Source organism: Equus asinus, chromosome 8 (genome assembly GCF_041296235.1).
Source record: "Equus asinus isolate D_3611 breed Donkey chromosome 8, EquAss-T2T_v2, whole genome shotgun sequence".
In the NCBI taxonomy this organism is placed as follows: domain Eukaryota; kingdom Metazoa; phylum Chordata; class Mammalia; order Perissodactyla; family Equidae; genus Equus; species Equus asinus.
In genome coordinates this window covers 7,594,418-7,617,404 of record NC_091797.1, presented here as the reverse complement: position 1 = coordinate 7,617,404, position 22,987 = coordinate 7,594,418, and the positions used below count along the sequence as shown (strand labels likewise).

The following is a 22,987-nucleotide window of genomic DNA, read 5'->3' as shown; positions in this document are numbered from 1 at the left end:
CCTCCATGTGACATGTGCGGACCCGTCGCTGGTTTTAACTCTGAGAACCCGCCTGTGCGGCAGGACTCCTGCCAGCCGAGAGATCGGCCTGCCCCCGCGCGCCTCCCACCCAAGCCCACCGCAGTATTGCTCCCCCCAAGTCCCTGCCCGGCCCCCGTCCGCCCCCGCGCGGGCCACGCGCCGACCCCAGCGCTCCGCCATTCATCAACCGGTTCACACCGGTGGCGGCCGCCGCGCGCTGACGTACGCAGGGGGCGTGGCTCCGCCTCCGCTCGTCGGCGCCCGGCCGTGATTGGTGGCCGGCGGGGCTCACGTCGCGCCGGCTATAAAAGGGCGGGCCTGTGACGCAAGGGCGCCTCGGCGCGCGCATTGGCTGCCCCGCCCGCAGGCCGGCTTGGGACGCGCTCTCCGCGGAGCCGCTCGCTGCATGGTAGAGTCTGGTGCCCCCGCCGCCGCCTGCCGAGCCGCAGCCGCCCCGCCACCGCCGCCACCGTCCCCTGCCCTGCCGCCGCCTGTGTCGCCGCTGCCTGTATCGCCGCCGCCTCGGGACCGGCTGTATGATTAGGCCACAATCTTCAATGAGTAAACATAGCCCTGTGAGTATCGGGCGCGCCGCCGCCGCTCGGCCGGCCCGCCCCGGCCCCCCCCGGGCCCGCGGCGCCTTTGTTCGGAGCCCGGCGTCCGCTCCCGCCGCGGTTCCGGGGGCCGGCCGGGAGGGCCGGGGACCGGCGCGGCGCCGCGGCGGGACGGGCGGGCGGGCGGCGGGGGGCGGTTGGCCGCGGGGCTCTGGCCCTGAGTGCTGCGCGCCGGGGCGGCGGGCGGGCCTGCGCGCCGGGGGCGGTTTGGGCCGCCGCAGCGGGCCGGGTGGGGCGCACAAAAGCCGCTTTGTGACCGCTGCCCCCGCCCTCGGCCCGGCCCGGGCGCCCGGTCGGGCCCGGCGGCTCCGGCGCCCCGCGGCCCCTTTGTCTGGCCGGCCGAGCGCGGTCGTAGAGCGGAGACGTGGCCCGGGGAGGGGCGCGGGCTGCGCGTGTCCCTGTGGCCGGCTCGGAGGGCGCGGCGGCGGCTGCGGGGCGCCCGGGCCAGGCCGGGCCGGCGTGCGGTGGGCGGGGCGCCCGGCGGGGTAACGGTCTGGGCCGGGGCCGGGAGCGGGCCCGGCGCCGTGCAGCCTCTCCTCTGCTCCCGGCCGGCCCGGCGCTCCGACAAGATGGCCTCGGCGCCGGCGCCCGCCTGAAGGCGCCGACCCCGTGATTGCGGGCCCGCGGGCGGGTCCCTGCGCCACCGCCGCGGGCGCCGGAGCGCGCTCGGCCAGGTGAGGACGCGGGCTGCGAGCCCCGCCCTGTCCCTCGGTCCCCACCTGGTAATTCGAGCTGTTCCGGATTGACGCCCCACTTCGGGCTCTCAGTGATGGGAACAAGTCGAGTCTTGTCCCTGCCCTGGGGCACGTCTGTGGAGACAGGGCCCTGGCCTGAGCGCCCTGGGAGCCGCCGGGGCTGCTGTCGCGCTGGAGCCAGGCGTCCCCGGCCGGGCACCAGCCTGCGCTCTCGCTGCCAATCTGGGACTGGCCCTGGGTGGCGCCTTTTAATCGGGGACTGTTGAGAACTGCCCTGCAATCCTTAGTGTGCTGTGTTGTTGCCTCCTGTTGGCTGTGGCAACAGCAGCCACCCGGAGCCAGAAGTCTGAGGTTTATCTTCTGTCCGCGGTGAAAGCCTCGACCATTCCAAGAGTATTAAGTTGTTGTTTGCACTGCGCTTGGAACCGTCGGCCTGCTTAGGATCCAGATTCTGAGGCAATGCTTCCTGTTACCTCTTTTATACGAGTTTTGTTCGATGGCAGTAAATCAGCTGAAAACGGGAGAGCTAGATCATTCCCAGGAATAAGCAGCGCTTTACCCACGCTTTCTTCTCGATGCGTTACCTAAGGTAGAAGGAGACGGGGAACACACTCCGGAGAACTCTGACAAGGCGGTTAGACAGGTCGATCGCCTTGACTGCAGTCTGAGCAGCTGACATCATCCTGGCGAATAAGTTGCTCTTCTCCCTCCGTGTGTATTGTGATTGTACGCAGCTGATAAGTGGGCGGGAAAAAATTCCTTGGTGTTCCCAAACTGCCTGTCGTGGATAGTTTTTCCTGGGGCGAGGAAATGGGGAATGGGCGAGTGTCTTCGGCAGAACGGGAAGATGTTAGGTATCACTTCGATGGAAGTCCCCCCCAGCCACCGGGGGGCTCCACGCAGTCAAAATAGCCAGTTCACTAAATGAATTATTTCTGTAGTTTTCTTTACTTCCGGGGGAAACCTGAAGGGATATGGCCAGACTCAGCTTAACAGGAATTTGAGCTGTTAAATTTGGAAATAGTGGTTTGAAATACTTTCTCATAAATTAGCTTTCAACGGAAAAAAGATATTACCTGGAAATCAGAATACCGAGATAACAGTCATTGCCTTTAACAGCTTTACAGATGACTTCTTTAATTCATTGTACGTCTTTGGAAAGGTGCCAGAATATGCTTTTTATTCTGAGGAAGTAATATTTGGGATTTGAGGTGAAAGTGTAATTGAAATTATTTCCAGATTACTGCAGTCTCTATTCACTGCAATAGTGAAGTTCTTAGTGGTAATTTAGTCACTAATTTTTAACCCAGCAACCTCTGAGGGCTCATTTGAACAAATTTGGAATAATGAAAGTTACCTTCCCTGTGGGATGACCTTTTAAGAAATGACTCCTGTGGCTGGTTCCTTTGTTTTGACAGAAAAATGAATGGGGGTGACTTGATGTTTTCTGTGATCTGCCAGATCTCCATATGAATTATTCCTCAAATTTTAGCAAAGTTCTTTTAGAAACTACAACTAGCATGGAACTCTATTTAAAATGAAAATAAGAGCAGATAATTTGAATGTAATTTATTAGGTAATTTACCCATGACAATACACATGGGTAAAGTGTTTGGGGCAGTGGCCCGCACTTGGTGCTTCTGTTAACCTGCTGTTAACATGTCTTAGTCCTCTCTATTGCCAAGCATGCAAGTTTCTTATAAACTACATGGAAGAAGAGGAAGTTAACGTCGATGTGTTGTATACCTGTTTTGAGGAGATCTGTGAACATTCAGTTAATATTGGATACTGGCAGAAAACTAATGTAGTACTTGAAAGGGGAGCTTGGGAAAAATATGCGTACATATTTATTGCTGGTAGTGGTCACCTTGCTTTTGAGACCTGTGAAAGGAATGCAGGGTAACTTCCACCACCCCAACAGCACCTCCTTTTACCCTTTTTAATTAGATTCCAGTTTTAGGCTGGATAAGTGAAATTTTGGTTTTAGAATACAAAAGAATATTAAAATTATGACTGTCTTTTATAGTTATAAATGAGAATATTTTAAAAATTTATAAACATAACATCTCATATGACAAGTTGACTAACTTCCAGCAACTCAGATGAGGAAAATGTTAAAAGGGAACGATAAATTAATAGGTTAAGTATCAAATGAGATAGTGTGTATGGAAGCATTTTCAAAACTAGTTTCTTTTTTTCTCTTAAGAATATGCTGTTTGTCTTTAAAGGAGTAAGTAAATTATGCAAAGGCTAACAGCTTCAAAGTATTCATGGTTTGTGACATGTAAAAATATTTTGTTAGTTGGAAGGATCATTGTAGAAAGTTGTACATGTAGTTTATAACAATGTAAAGCAAACAAGCAACTATTAAAAGGAATAATTAGTAGAAGGATATCTATAAGGGATATTGACCATATGGTGGTATTTTTTCAGGGGTCTTTGTACTGGATCAGTCATTTCAATTTAAAGTAATCTATTTGTGAATGCTTGCTTTATGCTTATTGATTTAATCTGTAATCGCTTTTGTATTTTGTGGTTCACGTAAAAGTTGTAAAGGTAGCTCGGGCCCAAATTTGGAAAGGTAGTTGTCCACTTAAATACTATGAAAGCGTGTCCTGTTCGTTTTGAATTGGAAAACAACGTTTGTCTCTCTCTCTCTCTCTCTCTCTCTTTTAAACAGCAGTTCTGTGGTGTTCTTGGTCACACATTTATGGAGTTTCTGAAGGGCAGTGGAGATTACTGCCAGGCACAGCACGACCTGTATGCAGACAAGTGAACTGTAGAAATTCATTACTACTCCACCAAGAAGCCCCCGTAAGAGTGGTTAACCTGGACACAGAAGTGTTGAATTGAAATCCACAGAGCATTTTACACGAGTTCTGACCTGGATGGGGTAAACCTCAGTGCACTTCCTTTCTCTTGCCTCAGTATTACTGGATTGAAGAATTGCTGCTTCTTGTTAGGAGGTTCATTTCATTTCCCATTACCCCCAGCTTCATACTCAAAGCACTGAGAATTTCAAGTGGAGTATATTGAAGTAGACTCAGTTTCTTTGCATCATTTCTATATTCAGTTTTTTAAATTCTTTCATAACCCTACTGAGTGTTTTTAAACTAAATTAACATGGCTCGAATGAACCGCCCAGCTCCTGTGGAAGTCACATACAAGAACATGAGATTTCTTATTACACACAATCCGACCAATGCAACCTTAAACAAATTCATAGAGGTAAGGTTTGATGCTTTGTAATGTCTCAAAGTGATTGCAATTTAATAGTGGGGCTTTTTATCTACCAAAATATTCTTTTGGAAAATGTGAGATGTTATGCCTGTAGTTCTAACTCCCAAAAATGAAATATCAGTGACTTCTTTATGTTAGAGGTAAATTGTTGTATACCTTTTAACAAGGATATGTACTGGAGTTAGTTTGGATTTGTAAGTTACTGTCTAGTTCTTCCTGCCTCGGAGTTTGCTTAATTTAAATTTATACGTGGACAGTATAGTACTATGGCACTCGCTTATCTTATAAGACATTTATAGGAGGAAGGCTGCCAGTTACAGATTGTTCATATATCCACTTAGCCTGATGACTAATGCCGTAAACCAAAGTTAATGTCTTGACCTCATTTGATATTTAGAACCCAATTTTTAGCTATTAATTCTGCTGCTTCCTGGTGGTTGCTAGATGAACTGTTTCACCAGCTCTCTCTTTGACTATGAGGAAGCAATATAATGCTGTATAATTTATTTAGATGAATACACATTTTATTATATAAATATGTACAGATGTTCAGAAACAGCTGCTGGGCCTCCCAGATCATAGAAATACTTTTATTTTTGATTAGCATCTGTATGCTTTTTAAATGCCGGAAGAGTTATAATTAGTAATAACGCATTATGAGTCTTAAAGCCTGTAGTTTGAAATGGTGTGGGGTGTTTTACACTGTATTTTTGGGATTTTAGTGTCTTTGAATACACCTTTAAGGCTCTGAATTACACACTGTACTGTAAATGAGCAAAAAGTTTAAGGAGTTAATGTAATTGAGTCAAGTCAGATGACTTGATAGTCATTAATGTTACTCTTGGTTCTATTTACCTTGGTCCCTGAGTGCTAATCCACTTTTTTTAGTGCTTCATCTCCACCCAGCCAGTGTTACCGTGAGTGTTAAACAACTTTAGTATTTGAAGGGCCACAGGATTTAAAACAAACACAAAACTTCTAGTTTATTAAAAATATATGTGATGTTTAACATTCCCTCTGTGCTATTCTAGTATTGTCATTTAAAACAGAATTTCTGGGGGCCGGCTCCATGGCTGAGTGGTTAAGTTCATGTGCTCCACTCTTGTGGCCCAGTGTTCAGTGGTCAGGATCCTGGGCGTGGACCTACATACCACTCATCAAGCCATGCTGTGGTGGCATCCCACATAGAAGAACTAGAATGACTTACAACTAGGATATACAGCTATATACTGGGGCTTTGGGGAGAAAACAAAAAGGAAGATTAGCAACAAATGTTAGCTTAGGGCCAATTTTCCTCAGCAAAACAAAGGTTGCCTTAAAAACAAAAACCGCATGAGATTTTGCTTCCCTGTTAAACGTACATAGGTTACACCATTTATTCCCTGATTTTCTGTTAACCAGCAATACCTATTGGAGAGGTGATCAAAATGACAAATAGTGACCAATAGTGATGTGGTTATGAAGACCTCATTGTGTTTTTTAATGTATGTTTTATCCAGGAACTTAAGAAGTATGGAGTTACCACAATAGTAAGAGTGTGTGAAGCAACTTATGACACTACTCTCGTGGAGAAAGAAGGCATCCATGTTCTCGTAAGTATTTAATAGTTCCTGTGTGTTTCTGATAGTGTGCTACAAAAATATTCAAATAAACCACTGACTTGAAAAAGCTTAATCTTTCTAAATGGTTAAAAAATTGTGCAGTATCTTAATTTCCAAATAAAGAAAAGGAAAAGCTAAGCAAAGATTTGAAGTAATAAAAGATCTTTCTAAAGATTCGGCATTTATTTGCATTTCGTTGACAGTGGGGTTTCCTAAAACACGTTGAGCTATGTTAAAATGCTTTTGAAAACATTTGGGTGTTAGAAATTTATAATTATTACTGTGGTGTTTATATGAAAAATATGAAACGTTTATCCTTTTGCCTTAGGACTGGCCTTTTGATGATGGTGCACCGCCATCCAACCAGATTGTTGATGACTGGTTAAGTCTTGTGAAAATTAAGTTTCGTGAAGAACCTGGTTGTTGTATTGCTGTTCATTGTGTTGCAGGCCTTGGGAGGTGAGAGAATTTTTTAAATCCATTTAATAGTGTTCTTAATTCTAGTAAAAACTTGATTGTGACTCCTATAAAGACTCGGTTATCACTTTGTGAATCAATTTGCTTCATTAGGTTAGTGAACTAAATTAAAAAGTAGGTGAATGTAACAGAATAATGTATTCCAGTACAGCTGCAACTAACAAATGCTGTAGCTGCAATTTACACTTGTCTCTGTGGGCAGAATTATTTATAGAATTAATCGTGTGTGCTTGGTTGTTTTGGTGGTATTGGAACCATTGTCCAAGCTCATTGGGGAAAGGGATTATCAATCCTCTAAAGTGGTCTGTATTGTATATGCTGTACTTCTGATAGAGGGTTCTTGATCCTAGAGGTTCTGATTGAGGAACTCATTACCCAATAGTGCCAAAATATGCATGTTCATATTTGTAATTCACTACCCCCACCCCAAAAAAAGTTCTAGTGGAGAAGAGTGAAATGAAAATTGATGGCCCTGTGGGTATTGACATGCAACTGTGTCACAGTATCATTGATAATAAAAAACAGAGAAAGCAGACTTTTCCAGAAGATCTTTAGGAAAGGAGTTTTATGATATTTAAAAGCAAATTCTTTTTTTTTGAAGTGGAAAATATTTTTCACAGCTTAGAATTCAGGAAAAACGGTGTGTAATTATCAAGATTTACTCCCTTCCCCAAATTTTTTCAAGATTCCCTTCTAATAATACAAGTCTAAACTTCTAGATTTATTTCTAATCGTTAAGGGCATATTTCAATTTTGGTTCTAGACAAAATTGTGGCTTTGATATGGGAATACTGATGTTTAACTTTTTAACATAAGTCAACATTTCCTACAGTTACTTAGATGGGATGGATGGTGAATAAGCGGGCTCCAGGTTGGGGAATGTTTGGAGTGCAGTCATGCATCGTTTAACGACAGGGACACGTTCTGAGAAATGTGTCATTAGGCGATTTTGTCCTCATAGGAACGTCATAAAGTGTGCTTACACAAACCTAGGTGGTACAGCCTGGTAAACGCCTAGGCTGTAGGGTACAGACGTTATGGGGCCACCATCGTCTGTGCGCTCTGTCATTGACCGAAAAGTCCTTACGTGCTGCATGACTATTGAATTTTCTGAGATTTGATTTGGAAAAAATGATTTATCAAAATTCTTACCTTACCAGAGCTCCGGTGCTTGTTGCCCTAGCATTAATTGAAGGTGGGATGAAATATGAAGATGCAGTACAGTTCATAAGACAGTAAGTATTTAATGAATTTTATTTGCATCCTTTTTACTTCCTCGTTGAATGTCAGTGAGTTTAATTATGTAACTATGAAAAAAATTTCTTTCCAACAGCCCATCTGACCGTTATGCTCATTTTTACAGTAGGGTTAAAACCAGGAAATAAAGATCCTCCTTTTTTGCATTCCATGTGGATGCTAATATTACAATGATTCTAAACCAATAATAGTTCTTTGAATTACTGTTTTGCTTTAAATTCTTGACTGAATATGTTGCTTGTTTCTTTGCCTTTTTGTTGAGGGATAGTCAATACACAATAAAATGCACAGGTCTCAGAGGTAGAGGAGCTGACAGTAACAGCCAAATAAAAAAAACCACCACCCACTACACTATATAGACTATTTTGATGACTTCAGAAAGTGCCCTTGTGACCTTTGTAGTCATCTTCCCTGCCCTCAGAGGCAATCTGACTTATAGTACCGTATCTACCATATATTAGTTTTGTCTTTTGTTGGACTTCATATAAATTCATTTTGACTATGGTAACCGCCACTCAAAAGATTATTAGAAAATAAACTTTGCACTCCCTTTTCCATTTACACATGTATGCCTGTCTCTATTTCTGCATTATGTCACAGTGTAATAATCGAAAGATAAATTGCCACAAGAGAGGTGATTATTGCCTACAGCCTAGTAAACATTAATGTAGAAGGATTTTGCTTTAATTACTTCATCTTTTGTTGTTTTTCCTTCCAGAAAGCGGCGTGGGGCTTTTAACAGCAAGCAACTTTTGTATTTGGAAAAGTATCGTCCAAAAATGCGGCTGCGCTTCAAAGACTCCAACGGTCATAGAAACAACTGTTGCGTTCAATAAAACTAGGGTGCCTGATGCCATTGCCTAGAGAGGAGCTTGAGACAGGACCTAAGTTATCGTACATGTTAGCCAACCTGTTGGCTTGGTGGCTAAGTCTAAGGAAGCTTCCTAGGAGTATTAAAAAGCAGTTTTACCAGGCCACAAGCTTAACAGAATTGTAGCCTCTATGTTTGGTTTACGATCAACCTGTTTGGACACTTAGCAAAAAGATTATTGCTGTTCAGCATTTAAAATGTATTTATCATTTGTACCAATTGACCTTTTCTGAAATCATGCAGTGTTGAGTTGTGTCTTCAAAATTCCCATGCCAGAATCTTATCAATATATAAGAAATTTAGAAAGATTAGGTGCCAAAATACCCAGCACAATACTTGTAAATTTTTCGTATCCTACACAAACTAAAATCCCAGGAACTATGAACACTCTGGACCTTGTGTGGTTTATTCCTTCAGCCATTTCAAACATGAAAGTAGGGCCTGTATGGTTACTTGCCTGCTCACTTTACGTTTACATCGCCCACGTTCAGACCAGTGTACATCAGGTTTGCTCAACTTTCTCTTTTTTTGGATTTTTACCAAGTCTTACAGTTATTATTTAATGTCTTTCTATAAAAGTCATTTTGTGCTGTTATGGGAAACCTCCATTTTGAAAATCTACATTGTACAGAAGCACATGTCTTTAATGTCTCCAGACAAAAAAGCCTTACAGTTAATTTTAATGTTTGCACTTTGGGGTGCAACTTACAGGGAGGGCCTGAAAACAATGGGAGGGGGCTTTAAGTATTTTTAGTAAAATGTTGCCTTTGTCTTGTGCAGAACATGTAGAATATGCTCTTTAATTTAGTAAATATTTTTTTAAAAGTTAGAGATGCTTTGTTATTGTAGCTAAAGCAATTCTTAATCATAAAATTTCTGAAATTCTTGTAATTTTTTTTCATACTTATCTGAAGTTGTTTACCAACTTATTTTTGTTTGAAGTGTGATTTTTCTTTTCCTTCTCTTCCCAACCTCTCTTGCAAAAAAAAAAAAAGTGGGTTTCTGCTAATGAATTGAGCAGATATCTAATATTTTATATGCCTTTTGAGCTGTGTAACTTAATATTTGGATACTTGATAATTTGTTTTATTATGTAATTGATAAAATGGTGATGTGTATTAATGTTAGTTCAACCATATATTTATACTGTCTGGGAATGTGTGGTTATAGTTCTGTGGGAGAAATAATTTGTCAGTGTTCACCAGCTTGTAAAAATCTAGTGCGAGAGCTTAAACATCTAAATAAATAATGAAATGCATCTATCATCATTGAAATTGTTTTGCTTAAAGTTATCTTATTTTGTAGAAAACGAAATGAATGAATTGCGCTTCAGTTAGTGCCATTTGAAGTAAATTGTGTCCTTGTTTTTTTAACGAAGGATTAAATGAAGTTGGCATTTTAGTAAGCTCCTTATAGACACAATTTGTTAGGGTCATGAGAACTGTTTAATATTAAGAGGGGCACTCATTCCATTATAAACTTGCCTTTTTAAAAGTTTAGGTAATTTGAACCACTGTACTATTTTATTTTTATTTGTATTTTTGCTTTTTGCTGAGAAAGATTGGCCCTAAACTAACATCTACTGCCAGTCTTCCTTTTTTCCCTCCCCACAGCACCAGTGCATAGTTGTCTGTATCATCGTTTACCAAGGAGAAGCCGTGCAGCAGAGGAGGGCCTTGATTTGAAGCTCACTTCCATCCGTTAAGAACGGTTTGGGGCAACTTCTGAGCCTCAGCTTTCGTATTTACAAATTAATCATTACCTACCTTTAAAGGTTTTGAAATTAATTTGAACTTAAGCTTTGGGCACAGGATGGCTTAATAAATGTTAGGTTTCTTTCAGTAATCTGAAATAATTTCCTTTGCATAGCTCATGTTATTCTAAATGGGACAGATATCTTTGGCTTTTTTTTTTTTTTGATAGTTACAACTGAGTAAAAGACTCAAAATTTGAGTAAAAAAATGATACGTCACCTTGTGTTTTAAAGATTTGCTTCCATCTCTTCATGCCATTTTAGCACTGCAGATAGTTCATTCCTGAAACTTAGAGCCACGCAGAGGGGACCCGAGGACCTCTGGGGCCGTGGGTCTTTAAATCTTCCATCTTTAGGGCGATTAGGGCTAGTTATTTAATCTGGCTATCTTTTTTTTCTTTTTTCTCTTTTTCAATATAGCCTATTCTTGAGATAATTTGGGGCAATTGATTACTGTTGTTACACAGCCCATAGAACAGCAGTTGTGTTTATTGACAGGAGGTGCCATCATGATGAATGAAAAATACCTGGAACTTCAAACATTAAGTGTTTGCAGTGTTGGATTGTATATAGGGTGCTAAAAGTCAGTTTACTTTATAAACATCATCTGTACAGTATAAGACATGAGATTTGCTTTTTATCCAAATATTTTCTACCTTGTAAATATGACCAAAGGAATACCCGTAATACATCCTGGGGATTCCTCCTGTCTAATGAATTAAAGTAGAAACAGGAGTAGAGGTCTTGAATTTGAGAAGTTATCAGGTGGTGGTCTAAAATTTGATTACTTGGTTTTCGATAACAATTTCCCACAACAGGATGATGTAAGTAGTGATTTCTTGACTAGGCTTGTCTATAATAGTGTTGCTGACGTGTAAGTAATGTGATTACTGAATCATAACAAAAGAAAATGCAATCTTTTAGTTGAAGGAAAATCCTAGAAATAAGTGCCATTGGTCATTTTGCAGCACACTGCACCCTTCATTTATCATTCCTCCTAATGCCCCCTTTTCCTAGGACAATGCTCATTTATTCCCACACTTTGACACAACTCTATGCCTAGAAGCATCCAGCCCAGAAATGCTATCACATCTAGTCACATCCCCCTTCCAGCCAGAGGACCTCAAGATGGTATTTGTGGTCCCCCAACTTGGCCTCAGAATCTGTCTCTGGGATCTGTTTTAAAATGCTGCTCTATTCATTGACAAATATCTACTGTCTGCTAGGCGTCTAAGAGTATGACAGAATGGAGATGTTGCCACCAAGTCTGGATTACCAGTGAGTACCCCAGCCCTTTCCATAATCAAAGGAATGCTTTCTATTGGAGTTTCAGGCAATGTAACTTCAAAGGGAAGTGGAAGGATAAGTAACACTTTGTTTTCTATGTAGACAATAAAATTATTTTTAAAGTACAGTTTTGAAAAAAATACATGAAGTAGTGTTTGCGGTTCATGTTTATACTATATGTTCCGTGATTCCTTGAATAAATGTATGTATGCCTCCTTAAACACCTGAATTGAAAATTAAAGACTGGTTTAAAAGTGTCTGACACAATGTTTCTGCATTATATTTGGGGTAAGTAGCCTAAGTAGAATCTTGGAAGGAAAGCAAACAAAGAATATAATTTGTCTTCAATGAATTAAGCTAATTATCTGCATTAAGTTAGGAATGAAAGAATAATTCTATAATTTGATATATATTGCCAGACTAATCAGTCAGTCAGCTATTATGATGGCACCATTTGATAAGTACCATGTCAGGTAGTTCTCATAAATTGATTACAATAATCCTGTATTGTCCCAATTTTATACATGAGGGATATGAGGCTCCCCCTAGATGACTAGCTGACAAAGTGGAAGAGGGCGGGATTCAAACCTGTGTGTGCTCCACCACCACAGCCATGGCCACAGATGCCTGACCGTTTATGTAACCATTTGTTAAAGCGTTTATATGAGTTCTTGAACTCCTGCCTATGGAACTCATTCTCGTTTTCCTTGAAAACAGTGTTCTTTGTAAATACTTTGTGATTTCACAAAATTGAACTCTCCTATTTTTGCAGAGAAACCTTTTTGAAGTAAGGCAGGATAGGCTAAGACATGCTGCAGAAACAACCAACCCTGAAAGCGACAGGTTTGTCACAAGCTTCCTGTCCATCACAGTGACCCAAGCTGATGGAGCATCTACTCTCTGGAACAGTGCTAGTTGACAAAAGGCAAGAAGAGCTTTAGAGTGTCTCACATGATAATTAAGTTCTTGACTAAACAATCATGCATAGACAATTCCATTCAACCGGTTGGACAGAACTGGCCGCAGAGCCACCCAGCAGCACAGGAAATGAGATTCTATCGTGTGCTGAAACGCCAGGAATATTCAGCATTACTTGCTGCCACATGAGACTTTATAGACTGGCTTTCTTTTGAGGTAACATTGGTTTATAACATTATGTAAGTTTCAGGTGTACATTATATTTGGAGCGGAGTTATTTTTAAAGAGTATATGCACAGCATCATCCCACATAAGTGAAATATCAAGCATAAGGTGGTAAATTTTCCACGCAACCAAAATAGATATCATGAAGTTTAGGCCCTAAAGTGTGATTAGGGAACCATAGGCACTTAGTAAACCAAATACATCTTTTTTTAGATGTAGCTTTAGCTTTGGTAATTCAGTTTCCTGCAAGACTTAGACATGGTAAATAAGATGCAGAGCACAGGGGAGAGAAGCACATGGGTAAGACGTAGGTGTCAATCTGACGCAGAGAGATGTGATCATAAAGACTAAACTGAATTTAAAAAGCGCAGCCATTTGCGACGCATCAGTGCTGTGGCCAACAGCCTTGGGCTGTTGCCACAGTAGACATTCAGGCCATCAGCGTTTCACAGCACAGAACGATTATAGGTATAATGATTACCCTTAGTCATCAAGACTATAAACCATCAGATTTGGCTTTGTATATTTTAAGGCAAGAAATTTTATAATTCATTGTGTTCAAGTGTTGCTCTTACGTATATTATCCAAAAACTGGTGCCATGAATAAGTAAGTTTGGCAAACATTGGGCTAAACTTCGACATTATTTACTGCTGTATTATTTAGAACCTTTAATATGCTAATGTGAATTTTGAATGTTTTCAAGAAGGCAATATAATGTTTAACCATTGTATAAATCAGCGTCCCAGAAGAAAACAGATGGTACACTCACAGTGGGTAATTGAGAAACATTTAATAGAGGGAAGCCAACAAGGGAGACTGGAGTCCTGTTACCACCTCCAGGCCTAGAGAGGCAAGGGAGGGGCAGCAGTTAGCTGAACTGGAGAGAACCGGACTGCCTCGCAGAAGCTGTGACCTCAGAAGGAAGATAGCCAACCAACTAGTGGCAATCCAATGGGAGGGAGGTAAGAGACCCAGGAATAAACACCTAGCCTCATTTCCCCAGCCCCGCTAATGTCCTGCTGGTGTCCCCTTCCCCCTCAGCCCTCCTCCCTTTTAGCCAAATGCCAGAGGAAGGCAGAGGGTGAAGGAACCTGTAGTCCTTACAGATCAGCCCCTTGGGCACAAGCAGACAGGAGAAAGTAGAGAGTGGGAGACAGAAAATGTCCTGTCCACTGTGGATTTCCTTTTTTCACAGATGACTGGGACTACGATCATCTGCAGAACACATTTTGGGGAAACTTGATGTTATCCATTTATAAAGATATCCAAGCTGATACACAAACACACACATTTCTTTTTAAGTGACAATGGAAGAATCTACACTAATATGAAACAGCTCATGCAATTTCAATTTAGTGAATCAAGTGATTTTAGGAGGAGTGGAGTATAGTTTATCCAACAAAATGGTAAGATCAAACCACATAACATCCATTTCACTTCTGACTGACGCACTCTGATCACAGAGTTGGTCATTTTTGCAAAAATTTTCCAAGGTTCTAGTTTTTCCAAAGACCTTTATTAATCAGTTGTTATTCAGATAATTTTTTCTTGAAGCATCTACTATGGCATCCGTATAATTTTTCCCCATTTTTAATTGATTTAACTCTACCAGATACCCAACCGATAATAACTTTCGTTGTGATCTGAGTTCTCCGACATCACTCGCGTTGACTTCATACAATCCTTAAACTTCAGTTGCTTATGTTTGCATTGTGTTGTTGGCTATACTGATTGGCAAGAAAATGACCAACAAACAGGTTTGGATGTAATAGATGCTGCTAGTGTTAACCAGGGAGAAATACTTATATAAAAGACTAACCTTATAAGTGGATGTTCATTAATGAAAATACTGTACTTTTGCTTCTCTAGGGCTTAATTTACTTGGAGACTCAAATAGTGAGGACACAGCTAAAAAGAGCCCCTCGTTTGAAGGAGTAAGCACCAGAGTTCAGCTCCCATCCGATCTAATGGGACCTGGATGGGTGTGATTCACTATAATTCTTTTATTCAGTTGTCTGTGTTTGTTAAAAACCTGCTCACGCTAGACGCCCACCAATACCGTTGATATTCGTTGAACTTCACGAATAACCCCCATTTCTTGTCAAGCAAGAATCCAGCCTGAGGGAAACAACTCATCAGTCGGTTTCTCCAATTTTCATAATGCAAAATCTGTAACATGATAATACCTGAAACAAGGCTTGCCCCCAGTTTCAACATATTTAAATTCCTGTTTCCTTTGCAAGGAAAAGTGTTTTACGCAAATCTCTGCCAGGGCATTTCCCTAATGTGAATTCAATCATAAGGAAATCAGACAACATACCAAGAAAACAGCCCAGTAAGACAGTTTGTTCTGTTCTATTTTTACTAGTTAGTGTTTCATATGTACGACTTCTTGTTGTGTTTGCTAGGATTTATTCAAGTATTAAATGCCAAATTTGATCAGTAGATGTTTTTGTCAATTCAATACGTACATGTTTTTCTAGGAAAGAAGACTTTTTCTTTTTAAAAGGTAGAAGAGAGTCTCTGGTTTGTTGGCAGGGCGAGGGGCAAGAAAAGAGGCAAAATTCTATCCCTGAGAAAGCTACTGAATTTTTCAATTGAGTGGAATCAGGAAATAGTGCAGTGATTCCATGGATGTTCATTGAATGAACATTATGTACCATGTATTTGGCATTGAGGACAAAGTGATAAGGACAAATCCTTCATGGATTTAGACCAGCAGATCATAATTTAAACTTGAACTGCTAGGTGTAGTGTAATAAAAACAAGTGTATCTAAACCAAAACAACCTCTCCCTAAAGGTTCTAGATGGCAAAAGAAGTTTGTTAAAATGCCCCTGCTGGACAAGTAAATTCACATAATTTTCATGGGTAGCTATCAGGAGAATGCCATTAAAATACAGATTCTAAGAAGCAAATGTGTAGACATCAATTAAATGCTAGTTGTAGTTATGCCTGATACATATGCCGTGCATGAAAATTAATCCTGCCAGGTTTGGCAGGGCTCTTGGGTGTGCCAGACTCAGACTCAACATGGAAACTCAGCTCCAACAGCAAAAACCCGACAGGACGAACTTCCAGGTCTCAGCCTTGGCAGCGAGGGGTTTGTCTGGTCACACACACAAATCAGGTTGTTCCTCGTGGAGGATCTAAAACCACCACCAATTTCTACCTGGAAAATAAATCTGCCCACTAATTCTACCTCCTGATGGATGAAAAAAAGGCTATTATGACTTCATTCTAACCATCTTGACAGTACAATCAACGAAGGCTGCTGCTCTGATTTACTGTTTTTTTCTTTCTTTGAAAATTTCATCTTTTGTAACTACACCATTTAGGCAAAACTAGTACTAGGAACCTTTCATTTGTTGACAATGTACGATGTCATCAATCCCAAGAATTTGTGATGTCTTTGTTAAATATTAAAAGGAAAATTCTTTACTTGGTGACTTATTTTGTCAAAGTCCTTCTGGTTCCTCTCACTTCTGATACAGCTCGCCTCTCAGTATGTTTCAGCTTTTGGAAAGTTAAAGAGAGGCAACTTGCTTCCCTTCCTACTTTGTGCTCGCCTGAGAGCACTAATCATTTCCCCCATGGGGTGGCAAGCACAGGAAGAGTTAACAGAGAACCAGTTCACAAAACCAAATAGTACCCTCTTCCTTTGAAATCTGGCTGAAACTTCACAGAGCGGTGGTCTTATCCTATCTGAAATATACAAAACTAAATTCTGAAACCCAATAGAAAGTAACACAACTTATTATTTTTCTAGCCCTGCCAATATCTTATTTCTTTCACCTCTTTCTACAATTTTCTTATGCTTTTAGGTTTTGTCCAGAATAAGTGATTCCATCCTCTGAATTAAAACTTACTTTAATTTCTGAAAGTCAATGATATGAGAAATTTCAAGGCACACTGAGACTAGTCACAATGGATATTCTACCCTACCCTTACTCACTAAGACTTACACTTGTTAAAACACAGACTGCTGGACCCTACTCTCAGAATTTCTGATTTCATACATCTGCAATGGGGCCTGAGAATTTGAACGTCTAATAAGTTCTCAGGTGCTGCTGCTGGTCCCAGGAAAACCCGTTCAGAGCCACTACTTTAGAAAAAGGGTTCTGAATTCTAAAGGAAACGGGAACGTTGACATGGATCTATTATGTGCAACTGAACCAAAGCCTCTGTGGTGACCCAGAGGACTTGTCATTTACCGAGACATTCAGAAATCGGTTGGGGATGATGACACCAACATCCATGGTGAGCCCTGTGTTGGGGAATCTTCCGTAAACAAGAAATAATATTGCAGGATACCACAAAGGAATTGGGATGCCCAACTCTAAGGAAATAATGAGATCTTGAAATGTCAGAGGTCAAGTGACAGTGCTGGACTGTCAGAGACAAGACAGGTAAAATTGCTAAAGTAAGCCACAGGGGTGAAATGGGAATTAGAGTGTTTCATCCCCAGGATCTGTGGTGACGGCTAATTCATCATGGGATCATTAGAAATGAAATAGATGGTCAGCTTACTACGGTGCCACTTGACATATCAAGGTGGAAAATTATCAGTCTTCTGAGAGGAAAACATAATTCAAGTCCCTATAGTGGGATTTGTGACTTTTTACCCAATTCCCAAATCTAAGTCAGTTCAGAGTTGGAGGAGGGCCTCATCCCTTTAAGAAAGGATTCTCCAACTCTTCCACCAGTGTTTACGGTGAATCTTCCCTCAGACTTTCCCTGGAGTCTGTTTGCTGGTTGACTCTGCACGAAGGAAAGGGACATTCCTAGACTTCTGGGAACTTTATTAGACAATCACTCTGAATTTACACTGAAATTGGAGACCAGAAATACCGCTAGAGTCCACTAGTCAGAGTTTGGGTCTATAGAGGTGAGAGGAGGGATGGAGGCTTGGCGTAAGCCCATAAAACATTGGATTAAACTGGTAGCCAGTTTCTAAGATGGCCCCTAATGATTCTTACCTCTTTGTATTTATGCCAATCAGTGGTCCCTTTCTTTATTGTGCCAGGATTGGCAGGCATGACCAATAGCAAATGGCACAAGTGATGGTATGTCACTTCTGAGATTAGGTTTTAAAAGACTGCAGACTGCATCTTGGGTCGTGCTCTGGGGAAAGCTGGCTGCCAAATCTTGAGGACACCCAAGCAGTCTACAAAAAGGAAAGAAAGTGAGGTGTCTAGCTACAGCCAGTAGAACCTGAGGTCAGCCAACAACCACTGAGTACCGTTGGAAGCAGATCTTCCAGCCTTCAGATGACCACAGAGCCCCAGAGCCAGAACCGTCCAGCTAGGCTGCTTCTGGATTCCTGACTCACAGAAACTGTGAGATAAAAGTTTGTTGTTTTAAGTAGGTAAATTTTGGGGTAATTTGTTATGTAGCAATAGATACCGAATACAACAATATCCCACCATACTGGTTATTTGAAGCAATTCCCAGATATAGTATCATTTCATCGAATATATTTTGGTGTGCATTTATAAAAGATAATTTATCTTTTCTAAACATACCACAATATCCTTATCACACCTAAAAATTAACAGTCATTGCTTAGTATTATCAAGGGTCCAACGTATCCAATCACTCTTCAGATTTCCCTGATTCGGACACAAAACACACAAAAATCGATTGCGTGTCTATACACTAACAACGAAGTAGCAGAAAGAGAAATTAAGAATACAATCCCATTTACAATTGCAACAAAAAGAATAAAATACCTAGGAATAAACTTAACCAAAGAGTTGAAAGATCTGTACACCCAAAACTATAAAACATTGCTGAAAGAAATTGAAGAAGACACAAAGAAATGGAAAGATATTCCATGCTCATGGATTGGAAGAATTAACATAGTTAAAATGTCCATACTTCCTAAAGCAATCTACATATTCAATGCAATCCCTATCAAAGTTCCAAGAACATTTTTCACAGAAGTAGAACAAAGAATCCTAAAATTTATATGGAACAACAAAAGACCCCAAATAGCCAAAGAAACTCTGAGAAAAAAGAACAAAGCTGGAAGTATCACACTCCCTGATTTCAACATATACTACAAAGCCATAGTAACCAAAACAGCATGGTACTGGCAGAAAAACAGACACACAGATCAATGGAACAGAATCCAGAGCCCAGAAATAAACCCACACATCTATGGACAGCTAATTTTCAACAAGGGAGCCAAGAACATACAATGGAGAAAGTAGAGTCTCTTCAATAAATGGTGTTGGGAAAACTGGACAGCCACATGTAAAAGAATGAAAGTAAGCCACTATCTTGCACCATATACAAAAATTAACTCAAAATGGATTCAAGATTTGAATATAAGACCTGAAACCATGAACCTTCCAGAAGAAAACATAGGCAGTACACTCTTTGACCATCGGTCTTAGCAGCATATTTTCAAGTATCATGTCTGACTGGTCAAGGGAAACAATAGAAAAAATAAACAAATGGGACCATATCAAACTAAAACTTCTGCACAGCAAAGGAAACCCATCAACAAAACGAAAAGACAACCTAAGAATTGGGAGAAGATATTTGCAAACCATATATCTGATAAGGGGTAATACCCGAAATATATAAGGAACTCATACATCTCAGCAACAAAAAAACTAACAACCCAATTAGAAAATGGGCAAAAGATCTGAACAGACATTTCTCCAAAGAAGATATACAGATGGCCAAGATGCACATGAAAGGATGTTCAACATCACTATCAGGGAAATGCAGATCAAAACTACAATGAGATATCACCTCACTTTCTTCGGAATGGCTATGATCAATAAGACAGGAAACAACAAGTGTTGGAGAGGAAGTGGAGAGAGGGACCTCTCATGTACTTCTGGTGGGAGTGCAAACTGGTGCAGCCACCATGGAGAAAAGTACGGAGATTCCTCAAGAAACTAAGAATAGAATTACCATATGACCTAATTCTTCCACTGCTGGATATTTATCCAAAGAACATGAAAACACAAATGTGTAAGGATATTTTCACCTTTATGTTTATTGCAGCCGTATTCACAAGAGCCAAGACTTGGTAGCAACCTAGGTGCCCATCAAGGGGCAAATGGATAAAGAAGATGTGGTTAAAGATACACAATGCAATGTTACTCAGCCATAAAAAACAATGAAATCAGGCTATTTCTGACAATATGGATGGAACTTGAGGGTATTATGCTAAGTGAAATAAGTCAGAGGGAGAAAGTCAAATACCATATGATCACACTCACAAGTAGAAGATAAAAACAACAACAAACAATCACATAGAGACAGAGATTGGATTGGTGGTTACCAGAGGGGAAGGCAGGGAGGGAGGAGGGCAAAAGGGCTGATCAGGCACATGTGTGTGCTGATGGATTGTAATTAGTCTCTGGGTGGTGAACATGACGTAATCTACACAGAAACTGAAATATAATAATGTACACCTGAAATTTATATAATGTTGTAAACTAATGTTACTGCAATGAAAAAATAATTTCCCTGATTATCTCATGAATTTTCTTTAAGATTGTTCAATTGAAGATTCACATAAATTCCATGCATTGCAACTGGTTGGCACGTTTCTTTTAATTTATAGGTTATCTCTCAATTACCTTTTTCCTTTGTAATTTATTTGTTGAAGAAATCTTTGTCTATAGAATTCTCCATTTTTCTAGATCTTGCTGACTGCACTCACGTGCTCCTCTGTTGTTTTTATTTTCTGTCAGTTGGTAGTTAGTGATAGACTTGTTCAGATTAAAGTTTGATTGCTTTTTATTTTGTTTTGTTAAGATGCCATCATAGGTGTTCCTTTTAAATTTTGAATCGTGAATATATTGACTATTTAAAAATAAACACATAAAATTTTAAAAATAATATTCTTTCTGCAAGATAAAAGCGAACTTGTTGCTCGAGTAAAGTATAGCCTTCAGCTTCTTCTATTTTCAGGCACTGATTAAGCACAATTTCCTTTAAAAAAAGGTGAACTTTGCCAATCCTTGGAGAGTTGTCTACCGAAAGCTCTGATGCAAATGATTCCGGTGTGTGTGAGCCAATACTCCTCATTCAGTAGCTCTCTGGTGTGCACCTCTCAGTGACTAATACTCTTAACAGCTGATTAGATGCTAAAACGAAGGACGCTAGTATGTGTTCTTTTCTTCGAGTAATTTGTATATTGGAACACATAATTTCTTACCTAAGTTTTCCAGCCCTCCCAAGGAGTCATTATTTCTTGGGCCCTGTGCAACGTGGTTTGGGAAGGCTTTACCTCAAGTAACTAAGGAATGGGACGGTAGCTGTCTGTTGTCATTCCTGGAGTTAGTAAAAATGGAACATATGCTTCAAAGAACTTATATAGAATCTGGTAGTGCCTGGTGATGTTCTATGATGCAAACCAGGAGGGAATTTCAGTCATATTTCTATCTATTCTATAGATCATCCTTAGATGAGATCATCTAGATAGAAAATGCCCTAAGACACTCTTGATTGCCTAGCTCACAGCCATTTCCACCTTCTTCCCAGAACAGAACCTTGATTTTGTTTGTTGTGCAACAGCTCCAGAGAATGAATCATGTTTGATGCAACTGTGTTTCTCAGCCGTGGCTGCACCTAAGCTGCATGAGAGAATTTTACAAATATTGATGCCAGGACACCACCCCAGAGCAGTTAAATCAGAATCGCTGCGAGCTGGCTGTAGGTGAAAATACGTTTTAAAAGCTTCACAGTATATCCTGATAGGCAGCCAGGGAGCAGGACCCCAGGTGTAAACCAATCATGGCAACCCTGCCCCTTTGTCAGGGACCAGAGGAGGTACACGACCCTGTACTGACCGATGACACTTAAGGGCAATTCTGCTAGAGGCTTCCGGTAGAAGAATGTAGACAGAAAAATATTTTAGTACCAGTGCCCCTGCTTCCTGCTTGGGGCCACGGGATGTGAGGGCATAATGCTTAGTTGTGGTGGCCATTTTGCAGCCATGAGGGAAGACACTGCTGCAGCGATAAGGACGGCAGAGCCGAAAGATCAAAAGATTCCGAGTGTATCAGTAGGAAAGCAGCCATTGTAAATATAACGAGAAGAAGGGATTTCTTATAAGAATTAGACCTTACACAAATAGAGGAGGAGTTGCGAAAGTGAAGGTCTGGAAGGGAGTCAGAGGATCAGAGCTGGGCGCTAACATTGCCCCTGAAGCACGGCTGTGAGCACAGCCGCAGCTGGCGGAGGAGTCCGAGAAGCCAACCCCGCCTGCCGGGCACTGTGGGACCGCTCAGGAGAAAGCGCTCAGGGAGAGGTCTCTTCGGACGGTCACCTCTGGGGAAACACTTGCCTTTGTGTAACTGTCACCTCTGGGTCTGCAGCTGAGTGTCCCGTGGTGGCGCAGGGGCTGCTGTTAGTCAGGAGGCCCAGCAGGTGGCAAGAGAGGCCAGACGCGGAAAGGAGAAGAGACAGGACAGGGTGGACTCACCGAGCATCTCTGCCTCTACGGTCACCCCGTCTGACAACGACGACCTTCTGAGCATAATGGCTTCAATTTCACTTACTTTCCAAATCTCACACGAATTCTTTTGTCCAGTTCTAACCTGGAACCATATAGGAAAGGGGATTCTGGGAAATGTAGTTCCCGACTTACACAAGAAATGGGGTAAAGAAACAACCTGTAATTCTTCTGTAAAGTCGAAATTTGGTGGTTAAAATGAGTGATAAAGACAAATTTGAAGATGATACCAGTTGGCTATCCCTCCAAACTTTGCCTTTCCACCTTGTTATAAATGAAAATCAATTTCCTTAAACTCGTAGGTCCGTGCCTCTTTTTGGCTGAGTTCTGGTACTTCTTTCTTACATAGATAAATTGACAATAAGCACAGACCGTAAACAATAAGGGAGCAGGGACAAAAATTCAAAGGCTAAGAAGAAGTTTTAAAAGAGAATAAATTAAAATTTTAAAAAGCAGATTGATGTTAAAAAGAAAGATTGATAGGAATTAAAAATACTCAGTAGGAAAAACAGAATGAGGTGGGAAATAAAAACAGGAGGCTTCT

General features: G+C 41.2%; 2 protein-coding genes and 1 long non-coding RNA gene across 7 annotated transcripts in view; 2 read left to right on the top strand and 1 right to left on the bottom strand.

Moving 5' to 3' along the window:
* Positions 1 to 22,532, bottom strand: part of LOC139045810 (uncharacterized) — a 63,028-nt gene extending 40,496 nt beyond the window's left edge. For 3 of the 4 annotated variants that reach the window (XR_011504914.1, XR_011504912.1, XR_011504915.1), the window contains exon 1: positions 1,355 to 1,494. This is a non-coding gene — a long non-coding RNA (uncharacterized lncRNA). Of the gene's footprint in view, positions 1 to 1,354; positions 1,495 to 22,413 lie in introns of those variants that run through there. The other variant, XR_011504913.1, reaches the window with a different exon arrangement.
* Positions 415 to 4,151, top strand: LOC139045809 (uncharacterized). Its single transcript, XM_070514629.1, has 2 exons — positions 415 to 596; positions 4,011 to 4,151. Exons 1-2 carry the CDS (start codon positions 558 to 560, stop codon positions 4,104 to 4,106), a joined length of 135 nt encoding a protein of 44 aa, XP_070370730.1. The 5' UTR covers positions 415 to 557; the 3' UTR covers positions 4,107 to 4,151.
* On the top strand, positions 4,240 to 10,050 carry PTP4A1 (protein tyrosine phosphatase 4A1). Of its 2 annotated transcripts, none has more exons than XM_044776938.2 (5): positions 4,240 to 4,558; positions 6,070 to 6,162; positions 6,500 to 6,630; positions 7,809 to 7,883; positions 8,628 to 10,050. In XM_044776938.2, the coding sequence occupies exons 1-5, from the start codon at positions 4,454 to 4,456 to the stop codon at positions 8,767 to 8,769; spliced, it is 546 nt and encodes a 181-aa protein (XP_044632873.1). In that variant the 5' UTR covers positions 4,240 to 4,453; the 3' UTR covers positions 8,770 to 10,050. The 2 variants fall into 2 exon arrangements, with proteins under 2 accessions (XP_044632873.1, XP_044632872.1); XM_044776937.2 differs by having other exon boundaries at positions 8,624 to 10,050.
* Positions 22,533 to 22,987: the final 455 nt, after the last annotated feature.